Raw genomic sequence first — 16,291 nt, forward strand, 5'->3', positions numbered from 1 at the left:
TGGAGCAAGCCCTCTGGTTAGGCATTTGGTGAAACATCTTCATAGATACTTCACATAATACCCTGTGTTTGTGGATGTTACAGACTTGAGGCAGATCGCATCCAAGCTGTCGGAAACATCTTTGTGCGGTGAATCACCCTTTGACAACAGACTTTTGGGGTAATTGGTGCTCTCGTGTACGTATGTGGTGGCTGTACTGAAGCTAGACAAAATTGTTGAGTGATTTAATAGTAATTGATGGCTGAAAAGGCTGCCTGATAATTTGAATCAGAGACTTAATGGTCTTTACAACACAGTGCATGGGATGCTGGCCAAATTACTTCAGCCAGTGTAATTTATTTTTGAACCTGTTCTATGTAAAGCACTAACCCCTGCCTGTGTTGGGGTGTACTCCACCATTGCTCATTTTTTCTACTTTTTATTGATCAAATACCAATCAATCAATGCACAGGCTTTTATTTACTCAAAACCAAACTGGTGTAAGTGCAACCATGAGCCCTGATGCAGAGGCAGTACGTGTGCAGTGTAACTGCACTGACAGCGATGGAAACTGCATGTCCCTGCTGGGATGCACAGATGTATATGTAACTGGTATTTACAGGCAGGGTCCCTTCCTAGACTGTGGCTTCTGTCGTGGGTGCAGGTCCTTCTACACTGTCCTTCAGGGACTTGCTGGCTTCTCAAACGCGTCTTCTTGGAGAAGAGCCCCCATAGCTATGGTAATGACTGCTCTATAGTTTTTCTCAGGCCCTCTGTGATTGTTCTGGCTACTTACATATCAGGGACAGATGCTAAAAATCTGGGGAATGGAAAATGCTTCCCTAATGAAGCTGCAAAGCTGTTGTCTTACTGGGACAAGAGGTCTATTTAATTTTTCACTTGGGCTATGCAGAGAAAAACTTATGGTTGTATTTTGCAGATGTTTGAGTCTACTTTTCACTTTTGGCTAATGAGAACCTCAAACCCAAGGGTTAATTATTTGTTGCTCCCACAGCCATTTCTTTTCCCCTGGCCTGCTATCCTTGTCTTTATGAAAACTGTGTGTGACCATTTTTTCTCAAAGAATGAGCAGGTAGCACTGATTATTGTTGTGGTAAATCACCAGAGACTTGCCTTCGCCGGTCCTTACCAAGGGGCAACAGAAAAATTGGTTCTCAGTGCGCGTCTGTCAAGGATAACCTTGAGACTTTCTGTGAAGGCTTGGCAGGAGAAGTTGCGGCGCTTGGCTTATCCCCAAACATTTGAATGGCCCCTTTGAGCAATTGGGGTGGTGCTGGAATGGGGCTGCTCTGATTTACACTGAAGCCTGAGGCACCCCCCAGACATCTCAGAGACAGCCATGATCATGGGTGGCAGCATGGGGCTGTACAGCTTCCTCCAGTGCCTGTGAACCCTGGGAGATGACAGGCGTGATTTCACCCCATCTGCTTAGGCGAGAGATAAGTTGTTATTTTGGCACGTAATGGTTTGGTTGAAGAACTCAACTGATGGTCTCCCGTTTGCTGTGGTGTCCTTCTAGTTTCTCTGGGCTCTACACAGGCGCCAGCACTGTTTGTGCTGTCTGTAAGTCAGGCGTGTCGTGAATTATTAGTCCTTTGTTGGGCTTGAGTGGTTTATATGGATCCTGCGTAAATTCTTTATGTGAGAGCATAAGCAGGCAGCCCAGTTTGATAACCTCATGTTGCCTCGGCATTGCAGGGAACGTGTGAGTTTAGCAGGAAAGGTTTTATTTATTTATATTTAGCTGTGACATTGTTTGACTTAAAATCATTTTTTTCTCCTCAACCCTAACTCTGAAGCTTCCACCCCTGCCCGAGTTTGAAAACGTAATGAAAATTCATAAATTGTGGTATTGTTCAATGTGCTACAGGTTTGTTTTTTAAATGGCATGTTTCTGGATATGTTTTTTTTTTTCTTAATGGATGCCAGGCTCAAAAAATTCATGGGGCTTTTATCAATTTACAGATTAAATCTGTTCAGCTTTTCTTTTTTTCATGTTTCTGTCATGGAGAGGTTTCCTTCGATATTAGGGTACAGCACGGCTGCTGTCACCTGTGCTCTGCCCATCAGCCTTGGGTGCTCACCCTGGTAAAAGGGTTTGCCAGTGGCAGGGTGCCTGCGAGCTGCTGTTCCTGCCGGCTGGACTGCCGGGTTCGGGGAGAAGCCATACAGCCAGGACCTTTCTTCCTTCCACCCATCCCTGGCTCCGATTCAGCACTTACTGTTTATATTGAATTGGCTTCTGGAGGTCCCACCTGAGATCAAGACCCAGCTGTGCCAGCCACTGACCGTAGCTAGAGGTTGTCATCGCCGCAGAGGGTTTGTGCTGTGAGCGGAGAAGCAATAGTATGGGGCATGGAAGTTTTATTGTTGTCACTTTAGTGATGGGGCATGGAGACCCTGAGAGACAGACTTGTCCCAGGCCACGTGGGAGATGTTGCAGAGATGAGCACCATCTCTGTGTCCACGTTGCAGGTGCTCAGTGCCAAAATGTGGGTGATTTCTGCCATGTAACGCCAGTAAGGACCATAACGGGACCTGCAGAGTTGCTCAGGGATACTCTGAGAGCCCCTGGCACCATGCTGGGGTGGGATGGCTCCCTGTCTTGTTCCTAGCATTGTGTCAGGCCCTGAGCCGGACCACCTCGTAGCTGTGGGCTCGTAGTATGTGGAAACGGGCATGATGTAATACCCAGCTCTGGGCCGCGCTGCGTACAGCCAGGAGTGTGGCTGCTTTGTCATGCTTTCACTGAACAAGATTATGCCTGAGGCTTTCAAAGGAACCCCAAAGCATTAGGTCTTTCACTTGCCTGACTTACAATAATATTTCCAGTTTAAAAAAAAAAAAAAAAAAAAGTAAAAACTCCCAACCTGCCACAAACCTTCTGCCAAGCTGAAGGGTGTTACCTTTGAGGAAATATTGATGCAACTACTCAAACTCTTCAAGAGAAATCACCTGCTGCTTAATATTGCAGGATCATCTCTCCTTCTATAAAAGGAATTCAAATGCTGAAAATTGCAAGGTCTTTTTGAGAAAGACGTAGGATCTGGCTCTGTGACCTATGCGTCTCCACATCATGTAGAGCAGCTCTCGAAACAAGGTACCGCGCTACTGTGAGGCCATGGTCTGAGTTGTTGCAGTGCAGGATTGTTCCATGTAGGGTGACTGGTCTCTGAATTACATCAAGTCAAGTTTTAATTCAACCTGACATAGAACTTTATTGAGAACTTAAGTAGGTACATGAAAATGAGTGTGATGTAATATTAAAATTGGAAGATTGGCTTGAAATAGTATACCAGAGTAAATATAAAACAGGCAGTATAAAAATTCAGCACAGATGAAACATTATTCATGTAACATTCTTACTTTTGTTGGCAAAATGATGCCAATAAAATATTATGATATGTGTTGGAATGGGGCAAAACATGCCCTAAAAACAAGTTGCCATGCTGCCAGCAAGTAATTGGACTTGGGTAATTAAGACCTGACTCTGCGCGTTTAATCTGGCTGAGGCGAGCCTCGTGGATGCTGAGCGTTGTGGTAGGGTCGTGCAGGCACCGGGAGAGCCGAGAGCAGGTAGCAGGGAGGCATCCTGCAGTATGGAGGACCAGTGAGAGGAGGTCTGTCCCAGGGCTATTCAGCCTCTCTTCTTCTCTTGCCGCGAGAGAGGCGACACAACCTGTTTTCTGACGGTGGCACAGCGGTGGTAATTAATCACAGCTGCTTCAAAGGGGGAGCGTTCTCTGCGAGTGCTAAGTTTAAATACATTCTTTAATGAGAAGATGTATTAGCAAAAAACAGGCACACTGGATCTCCCCAGCTGAATCAGTTGCTGATTTTTCTCTCTAGCAGAAATGAATACGCTTGGAGCCCCTTTGAATGTTGTGCGAGATGATGCAGGCAGGTTTTTTCTTTCTGCTGCTGTGCTGTGGCTGTTAGATTAATGATGGCCAATGTTGCTTACAGCTTTTATAATGGCTTTAAGGTCTTGTGATTTAAGTCACCGAGAACGTGCTTTCGACAGATTTATCATCAGTGCTTGGAGGGTGGCGAGGGGCTGGGCACTGGGCTGGGCATCAGGGAGAGTCACTGCAGTGCGTGACATCTCACGGCTGTCCCAGCTCTGTGAGGTGGCTCTGGACTGCTTTCAGTAACCCTTTTCTCATGCGTTGGCTGCAGGGGGCTGCCCAGACCCCTGAAAGCTGGTCTTGTAGCCCTTTCCACTCTGTTCATGGAGGTTTCCTGGGCTAATTGTGCGTTAGTCTGACCCCATCCCTGTTGCTCTCTGCCCCTGCACAGAGATGGCTGTGCAAAACCCACATAACGCTCTTAAGAGCAAGGGAGGAGTTGTCACGCTAATGCCTTTTGCCCCTGAATACCGCTAGCACCAGACCAAGGGCTGTTTAAAGGCAGGACTGCGAGCAGAGCTTGCCAGTTGTTTAAGTGGTCTGTCTCGATCTGAATTAAAAGAATTAAAATTCTTGGTGGATTATAGGTTGTAGCCATGACAACAAATTCCCTCCCTTTCTCTTTTTTTCTGGAAATTGTCTTGTAGTTCAGATGTGTTGCCAAACAAAACCCCTCAATTTTTTTTTTTAAAATGATGTTTCAGTCATAGCAGGATTAAATTAAAAAAGAAAATAAATTGTCATCAGCGTTTTGATGACTGTGTATGTTTTATGCCTGATATCTTCTTGTGAAACTGGAAATCTCTTGACTGTGCAAGTCAATGAGGCTTTTGTTCAGTAGTATTAGAGGGAATTTTGCTAGCCTAAGAGAAGTGGGGATAATTACTAACAGGAGTTCTTGTGCAGTGTATACCTGTAATAGTTAAAGGGAAAGCTGCTTAAATTTATTCTGACAATTGCAGATACAGCACTGGAGGAATCATTTGAATTATTAATTCTGCAACAAGGAAACATCCTGCTTGTCTTCTCTTTAGAAATGAAATCCCAGTCTGATTTAATATATACTTTTATGGGTTGGTTTCTTTTTTTTGAAGTAATTTTGCCGTTTCAAGACTTCTATTATAATTACCTGTGAATGTAGGTTTTTAAAGAAAATTATTCTGATTTCTAAAAGAAAGCAGAAATTGATTTTCTTACACGAACTGCTTCTTGTAGAATAAGTTTAATGAAATTCAGCTTTCTTTCATAAATAATGCAGCACTTGCATTTGATTAGGTGAAGCCTAGAGGAATTTCTGCCTAATCAGATGCATAGCAAGAAGGATATTGCCTGCAGACTGTTACTGTTATCAATGGTGGTGGCAAGGAAAATACAGGTCCGTATGTGTCTAGATATAAAGCTTCGTTTCTTACGAGAAGTTGCAAAACAAGGTATATATGTTCCAACAACTGATTCCTCGAATCTCAGAGTGTCCTGGCTATTTGTAAAGCAAGGTCTGAGTTCTGAGTATTATCATTATTGTGGCAAAAAGAGACTCCAGGTTAATTGGAGACCTCCTTGTCCTGGTAATGTGTTTCTGACCCTTCCAAGAAATAAATACATGTGGGGAAGAGGCAATCTTTGCATCTGAGACCTTACTGTCAAAATAAGCAAAGTAGACGTCGGGAATCATTGGGACCCATTCCAAAAGTCTTGAAAAACAGCACAAACCTCCCAATAACATAAAAATGGAGAAAAAAAAGGTACATGTGCCTCCATTCATTAGAACAATAGATCGCATACAGCAAAAAGCAAAACAGTTTGCAAATGGTGTATCTGCAAGTTTTGCAGAAACATTTTGAGAGCTCTTGAGTAAATGTTGCTTTAATTAGTCACCTGTGATCAAGTTTCATGCTATTCTGTAAATCCAGATACTGTTATTAACAGCAGTGGGTGTGTACGAACAATGGGTGGTTTGAATAAGGTCATTAGTCCTTTAGTCAACATCCATATTAATAAATAAAAATGGTCTGGTCCCCATTCTCTAGCCCTGAGGCCAACTGGCATAAATTGACCTGCAGGTATTCAGTAAGTGTTTGTATCCTCCAAGAGACAGTGGCCGAGCCCAAGATGGCTTTTGGAACCAGACCCTGGTCTGAGCTCAGCCCTGGACCACTCCTGGGAACTATTTGAACGTAGTGTAAATTGGTTAGGGATCATGTTAATAGTATAACAACGTGGGTGGTCATGGGCTCAGGCTCTGGCTCTGGTCACTTTATTAGAGGTGATGCTCTCTTAGGGCTTGGTTGTGCTCTGGACCGAACTCAGTTGAGTGGCATCTTGCTGTACTGCCATAGCGAAGTAATATTCCAAATAAAAGCATAAAGAACTGAACCCTAATGGCAAAGCCCAGTAACACTGCCTTATCTCACTGTGCTCAGATTGTTCTCTTAACGTTTGTTCAGATATGTAAAATTGCAAATGTCCTAAGTTCTTCAGGCCAGATGCTGAGAGGGTTTAAGCTGACAATTTGTGCTATCTGAGGTTCTGTTTTTTCACTTACATTTCTTGGAAAGGGCAATGAGATGTAACGAATAAATGTAAAACACAAGAAATAGAGCCCAGGATACATGGGAGACATGCTTGCATCCTGTGATTTGCTGTCGAGAGGTTTTAGTGCTGAGCTCAGAAGTATATTTATGGAGCTGCTGGTCAGAACTGTGCAATTTAAAGGTGAAATCAGTTCTCTTTTTTAATCTTGAGTTTTCATTCCTCTCCAAAGTGGTGCAAGCAAATCTCTTGGGCCTAAAATGTCATGGGAGCGCTAGAGGCTAAGAACAGAATTAATTTTTGAAAGTTTCAGAGCAAAACCATCAGGTTTAGGGCTGTGAAATGTTAATCTGTTTCTGACTTTCCCAAGAATTGTCTGAAATACTTTTGCCCACTCATAACTCAAGTGACTTCATGTCAGATATTAGAGCTGGTTTTATGTGTGAGAAGTAGTGCACGGCTTTTATCATAGCCAACTGGAAAAAAAAGCCTCAAAAATATAACTCCCAAACCTTTTTTGGTCCAAAACAATCTCAAAATCCCATGGTAGAAATGGGAAACAAGGCTGAGCCCTCAGTCATTTGACCTAAGGTAGATAGGATGTTCTTTGCTCAAGATACTGGTCAAGGTATCACACTGCTGCATCCCAAGTGCTGAAGAGCAAGCAAGCTTTGTCCTTTCCATTGCTCCCCTGCTGTTGATGTGGAAAGCATTTCTTCCAGCCTGTTTCAGCTGGGAAGGCTTAGCCTTGATGACCAGTGGATTTTAGGGCCAAGGTCAAGACTCAACACTATACCCTCATCACTGTCTTGTCCTTTGCTGATGCTTCTCCAAGCGCAGGCAGCCTCTCACATCCCAAAACATGCAGGCTCACTGGGTAACTTCAGTGATGGAAAATGATGCTGTTTGTGTGCCAGCTGCAGTCTAGCCTTGGATTTCTTACTCTCTGCTCCTCTGTGACAAGATCAATTAGGGAACTCTTAAAAAATCGGTTGACCAGGGAGTGCAAGTAGCATGGCTGAATGGACACTGGGCAACGCAGACACTTGAGACACGTAAACTGCACCTGAGAGCTTGTAGCAGAAGAAGCAGTTACCTCTGAGAGATGGGATGCTTATCTGTATGTGAGGGATGTTGACAGAGTCCACAGTTGTTGCGTACTATGAGTGGTGGTCGCTACATTTATCTTTTGTCAATATAATAGGTGAAGTTTTAAAAAACATATGTGGCTGCATCTTTGAACGCTCTCTTCTCAACTCTGGGGCATTGCAGTCGTTGTCCGCTAGGCTTGGTGTTGGGTGGAGAGAGGATTTGGGGGCTCTGTTCTTAGTTGTAGGAAGCATTCTGGGTTTGTTAGCAGTGCATGTGTACTTCTCCCGGAGTTCCATCATGCGTTCCCAGCTTCACCCCAAAGTAAGACCCTGCCAGAATCACTTAAGTGCGGTGGAGCGAAAATGTGACTGATAAAGCAGCAGTGTATAAAATGCTAAATTATTCATGGTACTTACGCACAGAAAATTCCAGGACTGAACTGACATAATTAAAAACTCCAGGCAAAAAAAAAACCCACCATGGAAAGTCTTAGATTAAAAACAGTTGCAAACTTTAGAGTCGGACTGTATTATAGAGTCTTAATCCTTTTTTCTTCCTTCAAATGCCCCTCCTCACGCTGTACCCTGGGCTATCATAGCCAACTACTTCTAGTGTCATCGTCCACATCACTTTCGCATGAACGGGGACCTAAGGCAAAGAAATGTCAGATCACTTGTCCTGGTCCGAAATAGAAAATCTGTAGTGGCAGCAGGGTTTGCAACTAGATCTTCTCAAACTGAAGCCTTGACCATCTTAACCTGCTTCATCTCTATCACGAATTAAATGATTGTCTGCAGGGGTTCAGTGGGCAAGCACCTGTGCACCGTTTCGTACTAGAGCACCAGAAATACTCACACAGCTCTGCTCCCAGCTTGCCTGGGACCTCTCTGGGCTACTGTCATAGATTTATTTCTTTATCATAATGAGCCTCAGTTTTCACCTGTCTATGACACAAAGAGTCCTGGATGCTAAATGTTGCCCTGGATCACTTTCACCTCTGGACTTTTCTGGTGAAAGACCGACACACCAATATTAATTTAGGAGCACAACTTTGAGAATATAAGCAGCTGAACGGACTACAACGTGCTGCTTAATTAATGGAGAATTTTAACAGAGATGCACTGGACCCATTATGTAGTGTTATAACTGAAACAGGTAGATGTAAAGATCAACAGATCAGTTAAAAGGAGAACTGAACCAAGTGTTAAAAAAAATACAACTAGAGGCTTAGGGAATTCATACTGTTAAGCCATCTGTTTCCAGATTTTTTTTATCATTTTTCTTGGTCCTGAAAACATTGTTCAACAGCTGATTCCATGTTTCCTTTTGCACTTTATTATCACTTTTATTGTGGAAAACTGATTTAAAAAAAAACAAAACAGATCAATTTAAACAGTGTTGTGTTGGTTTCTGTATATGTCAAAACATATTTTCCATTGGAAGCATATTTTTGACAAAGCAGTTCTTGCTTGTTTGAAAAACATTTTGAATAAAGACATTGAAGCTGCTTTAGTCACTTTGCCTTTTGCTTGGAGGGTAAAATAGGCTTTCAAAGCTGTTCCGTGTTCCCTTTTGCCCTGGAGGCATACAGGAACTGTAGGAGAAGATGTGATTTGCAATCTCTTTGGAGGTTGAAAAGGTTCCTCAGGATCCCATCGGGACCTGCAGCAAATGAAGGGAAAACTGTTTCCTAGCTGACATCCTTCACTTTACCGAGTGCCAAAGAGCAGTGGTGGCAGCATTAGTGGCCTCAGCTTTATTTGTCAATTAATGAGTGTAAGTAACTTGATATTTCATTTTTCCTAGACTGTACCCTCGTCATGCAAGTGCTCTCAACAACTTGGGGACGTTGACCAAAGACGTGGTGGAGGCAAAGGACTACTACAGACGGGCCCTTCAGTTAAACCCTCAGCACAATCGAGCTCTCTTCAATCTCGGCAACCTGCTCAAGTAAGTTGAATGCAGAACTGGCACCAAGGAAATTCACATTCTCTCTACACACATCACCAAAGCAGTTTTTCTGCCAACTGGTGAAGGAATGGCATTATTTCTTACTGCCGGCCAAGAGTGCCTGCACAAAGGTGAGGCTTAGTTTGGATATCCTCATGCTGTCTGCCACATCACTTCAGGTGCTGTTTACAGTTGTGTTTCAGCTGGAGGGAATTCATTTGTTCCAAATCAGACATCAAAAAATGAGGTGCCTAAACCCAACTAATCACCTGAGATTCCCGTCTTGGTGGAGAGGTATAAGCCTTTCCAGTGGAGCGAGCTATGTTGTTCAAAGACAGGCATCTGATACAGATCTAATAAATAACACAGATCCAACAAATCCCTCTCTGCAAGTTCCCACTTCCCCTTTTAGCTGTATGGAAGGTCAATGCATAGTTTAGGCATAAGCACCCAACTCTGAGATGCTCAGAGCAGCAGAAGGTTCATCCCGTTGCAGAGGGGGTAGGTCTGGATTTGAGAGGAAAGCTGGCTTACATCTCTATACCGTTACTCTTCCAAGCAAGAAAACAAGTTAATCAGCTCATAATTTCACTCATTGTTATTTAGAGTGTCAGCCTTTAACAAAGAGAATAGCAGACGATCATAATCATGCAAATGAATTTGACTAACCATGTCTAAAGACTGAACTTAAATCTACACAAGAAGCTTTGCCAGTATGATAAGATTTGCTAGGGGTACGATTGAAAAAAAAATACATTGCTATTCCTGCATTACTGTTTTGTACCAGCAAAAACCCCCTTGTTTTGTGAGGATAGCATGTTATTTGTTGACAGAACTGCGTAAACTACAGCAGTAAAAGTACATTTTTGCTGATATAAACTGCACTTGTTTTGCTGGTAATAGGTTTCTGGTAAATCTTTTAGAGCAGGTGGGCTTTAGTGTTGGGCTGCTTTTGAAGTGTCACTGTCTCATCAAAACATACTTGATCTCTATGGTTCTGAAATGTCACTTTGAATGTGAGTTTATATGACAGACATTAAGTGTATTGCTGAAGTTCTGCCTGGTCTATTCGTTAGTGGAGAAGTTATCAGAATAATATTACAAGTAAGCCTGATGGTTTGGGGTTAGAATATGGCAGCTGAGTAATTCTTAAATAGAAAGTAGGTGAGTGCTTTACTGGAAGTAGTCACAAGAAAGGAAAATGGTAAGGACAGTCTTATTACAAGAGAAATGGAAGGTCTTTGTGTTATTCATCAAATTGGGTTGATTGAAATTAGTCTTAGGTGGCAATGCTGTTTAAGAACGCATATTGTCATAGAATGGTTTGGATTGGAAGGGACCTTAAAGATCATGTAGTTCCCACCCCCCTGCCACGGGCAAAGACACCTTTCCCCTAGACCAGGTTGCTCAAAGCCTCATCCGATCTGGCCTTAAACACTGCCAGGGAGGGGACGTCCACAACTTCTCTTGTCCTTTTAATCCATCATTTTTGCCTTAGTTATTGTTCTCTGTGATTTTTTTAAAAATATAAAATAGTAATACAAAAGGACATAAGTCAGAAGAAGCATGAGGACATCCCGTGTCAATAACGCTTTGTTATTGACATAACACTCATAAGAGCAATGTGGGCTCTTATGACCCAGCAGATGGGTAGAAACTGGATTTGTTGCATTGCCAAAGCACAAAGGAGACGTGGGAAAATCTCTTAGAACTGCTGTTTGTTTTGTGTGCAATATGTCATGTTTTTCCTAATGTGGTAGTTAAGATACCATGTGTCCTGTTGGATTGCATGTGCTCTGCATCCTTCTGTGGTACCATATATTGCAGTATGTTAAAGGTGTGTAATGCTTGTGCTAAACTCGTAAACACCAGTAGTATTAATTATAATGGAAACTGGGTGTCCTCTTCTCCCTGTTAGCTTTAAAAAACCTGCTAAAAAATAGGTAGAGTTCATGGCAGAGGGATTAGCACATACATAAAGCAGATGCTGCGCAGGCAGATCCTGTATGAATGTCTCCCCTAAAACGCTAGCCCAGGCCCCTTTGCCAGGACTTTTCCTGGATCATCCATCAACTTAACAGAGATCACCAGCCATTCTGGAGCGTGAGGTGACTTGTGAGATGACCAGACTCCTAGGAATGAGGCACAGATTTCAAGCTCCCCTTTCCTACAACTTTGTCTTTATTTATGTTTTCTACCTGGGTCTCCAAGTTATCCTTTCATACACATGTATATAGGGCAACCAGTATTCTGCAGACGCTAAATGCTAGTATGATCTAGATAATAAATGAAAATCTGCAGAATATTACAGGCAGATATTACTTTCTAGCTGTGCTATGAGACATTATGAAGAGTGTTCTTATTTTAAACATATGGCAGAGAGAGGATAAAGGTCAAGCCATAAAAGCATTTTCTGTCGTCTTTGCAGAGGCTTCAGTGCATGGTGCAGATCAGGAAGAGCCAGATCTGCAACACTTAGGGCATGTCCACTGACAGCACTACTTGTACTGAGATGCTTAACGAAACCTTCTGGTATGGGGAATTCCCAGTTGAATTCTGCTGAGTTCCTTATACCCACCACTGCTTGTAGCGTGGAAATCTGATGGCGGATATTAGATTTCACCTCCTCTGGAGTGCTGAGAAAGGGGAACTTGGATTTTGGAAGGATGGGTTTGCTATTCCCTTGTGGGAATCTGCCTCTCATTAGTCCCTCTAAATAATCTCTCTATTTAAGCATCCATTGCTTGTGATTTTAAGCTTGAGTAAAAATCTGTTTTGAGGACCACAGGGTGGAATTTTCAAGTTTTTTTCTGCGGAAGTCCTAGATGGAAAAGGATGTTTCCATTTTCTGTTTGCATGTAATGAAGACAGCTATGTGCCAGAAGATGAATGTTCTCAGGAAGCGTTGCAGGATAATGGCTGAATAAGCCTCTGGTTTTGTTTACATATCCCAAAATAAACTTGTATGTCATCATTTTCTTGCCTAATATAAATATTGGAGAGTAGATAATTAAGCAATGCTAACAGATTTCTTAGTTAAAATAGACCCAAAAGCTGACCTACCTAAAAGTGAGAAATCTCTTTCTCTGCTTTCATGGTCCGTGATCAGTGATACAGAGCAGCCTGATGCTGCTTTCTTGTATTTTGTTTTGAAATTTCCCATTATATAAATATTTAACTCCTCTATATATATATTCAATTTTGTTGAGATATAGCTTGAAGAACGGAAATCAATGTAATTCAGAATACCTCACAAATTTATAGCCTGTGGGATATTCTATAAAGAGACAAGAAATAAAATATTGTGGACATTTGAAGTAAATATTTGTCTCAGCTTTCTGTTGCAGGAAGAATGGGAGAGAACAACCTATTTGCAGTACTGTATCTATCCATACCTAAAGCACTCCAATATTCAGTACACTATTTCTTACGAAGAAAAGCCTCATAACTCTTAACGTGCTTTGACAGTGTTATGGCTGCATTTTCAAGGGGAAAGTGAAATGCCTAGAAACAGCGTCCACTGAAATCTTGAGTTTATTCAAAGGACTGATTATTTTCTGAATGTAGAGTGACAGACAAGGTGTCCTGTGCGTTTGTTGCCATGATTTAGTCCAAGTTTAGCAAACCCATCTATTCAGAGAAAGGAGGACTGTCTGCCCTCTCTGATACAGGCTTCTGGATATGTATGCATGTGGATGTGCTGACACAGGCTTGTGTAACTGTCTGAAGATGCTGAAAAACATCAAATAGATACTACATGTATTGAGATTTAGGAGAGTGAAACATTCCTCCCTTCCATTCAAAGAAGCAAACTGAGTGATAATATTCAGTGATACTGCATCTGACTTTCTGGATGGTCTCTGGTTAGGATACCTGCGTTGCAGTCAGTAGTCAGTATCACATACACATTGTAGCCTGTTTATTAAAAAAACTAATTCTGGCAGTGTCAAATTTACAGGAGATTAAAAAAATAACTTAGGTTGGAACAGACCTCTGGAGTTCATTTGGTCAAGCCCACTGCTCAGAGCAAGTCCAATTGGATCAGGTTGCTCAGGGCTGTGTCCAGCTGAATCTTGAACACCTCCAAGGACAGAGATGCCACAATCTCTCTGTGCAACCTGTTCCAGTGTTTAACCACCCTCGTGGCGAAAAGTATTTCTCCTTTTATCAGAATTTCCCATGTTCCTACTTGCATCTGTTGCATCTTGTCCTGTCACCATGCACCTCTGAGAGGAGTTTGGCTCTGGCTTCTCTGTATCCTCTGACCAGGTAGTTGCAGGCAGCACTGAAGTCACCGCTGAGCCTTCTCTTCTCTGGGCTGCACAGACGCAGCTCACTCAGCCTCTCCTCAATGCAACGGGTGCTCTAGCCTGGACCTTCTTTAGTGGTCCTCTGTTGGGCTTCCTCCAGTAAGTCCATACCTTTCTTGCACTGGGGAGCCTAAGTCTGGACAGATACTGCTCCAGATATGGTCTCACAAGTATCATATAAAAGAGAAGGATCACTTCCCTGGACCCACTGTTGGCCACCTTTGCCATGTAGGGTACATTGCTGGCCCAATTGTCAACTTGTTGTCCACTAGGACCCCAGTCATCCCTCAACCTCTGCTTGTCCATGGGGTTATTCCACTTCAGGGACAGGATTTGCTTTTGTTGAACTTCTTGAGGTTCCCATCAGACCTGGTCCCTCTGAAAAGCAGCCCTGCCTTGCAGTATGCTGCCTGCTCCCCCACTTCAGTGTCATCCACGTAGTATAGATGAATGGCAAATGAGTGCATCTAAATTATCGGAATCAGTTTTAAACCAGGGAGTCGAACAGGCTTAGAGGCTTCCTTTCAGACACACATGAGTTAGACACTGCAAGCTCCCCTTGGATTATGGTATGAAACCAAGATGAGATGTTCAGAACAGTTGTGGAACCCTTGTTGAGTTCTGTGTTTCTGGCTTTAATGCAGGCAAACTAACTTCACAAAATAAAACAAATCTTGAAATTTAGAAAGTCCTCTAGAGCACTAATTCCTAGGTTACTGTTTCTGTTGCAAATGAAATTTGTTCCAGTGCTGACAGCCCACGCACAGCCCCGTGCATTGCCAGACTTCTGCGGGGTGGTTTAAGATGATGCTTCTCCCACTGTGGGACACTTGCAAAAATATGGAAGAGATGCTCTTGGCTCAAGCATGCTCATTGTCGAGGGGAGGCTGGGAGCTCAAGTGGAAGAGAGAGTCAGGAGAGGGCATCGTAAGGCAAGGTAATTTGTGGAAAAATTAGATTAAGTGATCATGGACTCCTTGTGTCAGTTAAATGTGTTCTTCTCTCTGTCATAGCAAAGGTGTACATTACCTAGCTTTTCCTGCTCCAGATTCCCAGTTTACAGTAAATTAGTGTATGGGACTGTTCTTCCATTGCTCTGTGCTCTCCCAAATTGCAGGAGATTTCTATAAGCGATGGCCTAGATCCTGCAAAGTGTTGGCCTTGATCCAGGAAAGCACTTCAGCCAGTAATTAATTTTCAACTTGCATACATAAAACTTAAGTACGTGTTTAAGTGCTTGGCCAGAGCGCTTGGTATCTTGCAGGCCTGAGCCCTCTGAGAAACTACTGGATTTGCTTTTTTTAACGTAATTCAGTCTGTCACATAAAAAGATGCCATAATCTTTCCCTCTCTACTCCCACTTTCAGGAGACAAACATTGTTCTTGGATCAAATGAAAAAAAAAGCCATTTTGAAAAAAAAAAAAGTGATTAAGACGGCTGCCTCATGTTCAGAGTGCATGCTTGTGGTTAATGGGAACTTTTACTGCTGCTGAGTGGATCACTTAATCCTTTTATTTCTGTAGCTGGCATTTCCTACATTTTTTTGCCAAACATCCATACCTTTATAAAGCAGTCATCTGTTTTTGATTTATAAAAATGTGTCATGAAACTCCAGCCAAGGGATCCAAAAGTTTTATAAAAGACAAGCTAGCTAGTCTTTAATTAGTGTAGGAGAAAAGTGGTTCTTTATTTGTTTTTGCTTCATTCATGTAATTTATATGGAACACCACTGGAAGAAGAAAAAGACTAGCACAACTGGTTTTACTTAGCTTAATGCGCAGGCAAAAATATTCCTCCAGTTACACAACTAGAAAGGGAAAAAAATCTGCAAAACCACATATATTATCAGCTGAAATTTGCACCTTATAAACAAGATCTGGTTACTTGACCATGTCACTCAGATAAAATCTAAGGCCAGAGTGGCAAGGTGTTCACATATTTTCTGTGTCCCAGAGCCCTTTGTTTCTTTTTGTAAGCCCCGCTACTCATATTCTTTGTACACCCAACACAAGGAAAATGTTATTCCAGTCCAGCTAAACATCCTTAGATGTTTGTTCAGGAAACCTCCTCATTTTTCCAAGGAAAGTAGTATAGAGCAATACTGGAGAAATTGTAGCTCAAATAAATAAACATCCTTAGGTTCTTGTTCAGGAAATGTTTTCTGTTTTCCATGGCAATAAATGCAGAGCAATGCTGGAAAAAACCTCAGCTCATCAGCATAGCCATCTCTCAGCTATCTCTGATCATAATCCTTAGGATCTGAGGAACAGAATCCTCTAGCCTAGTGATCAACTTGCCAAGGAATTATTTAGAGATCCCAGGCAGATTTAACTTAGCAATATTTTAATTTCAAGTATTAATTTAACTAAGTAAGTCATACGTGGATCTATACCACTCGTTGTCTAGGAACATGCAAAGACTCTGCGGGGTTTTTTTAAGGAAGTGCAAATGTTTTGGTGTCTCCAACTTACTGATATGAGAGCAGGGTTGGTGAGGGCAAA

At 42.4% G+C, this 16,291-nt stretch overlaps 1 protein-coding gene across 1 annotated transcript in view; it reads left to right on the forward strand.

Moving 5' to 3' along the window:
• TMTC1 (transmembrane O-mannosyltransferase targeting cadherins 1) overlaps positions 1–16,291 on the forward strand; it is a 157,116-nt gene that overhangs the window by 121,235 nt on the left and 19,590 nt on the right. The window contains 1 exon segment of the mRNA XM_068400608.1: positions 9,336–9,479. Within this exon segment, the coding sequence (XP_068256709.1) occupies positions 9,336–9,479 (144 nt within the window).

The sequence above is a fragment of the Nyctibius grandis genome, chromosome 5 (genome assembly GCF_013368605.1).
Source record: "Nyctibius grandis isolate bNycGra1 chromosome 5, bNycGra1.pri, whole genome shotgun sequence".
Classification (NCBI taxonomy): Eukaryota; Metazoa; Chordata; class Aves; order Nyctibiiformes; family Nyctibiidae; genus Nyctibius; species Nyctibius grandis.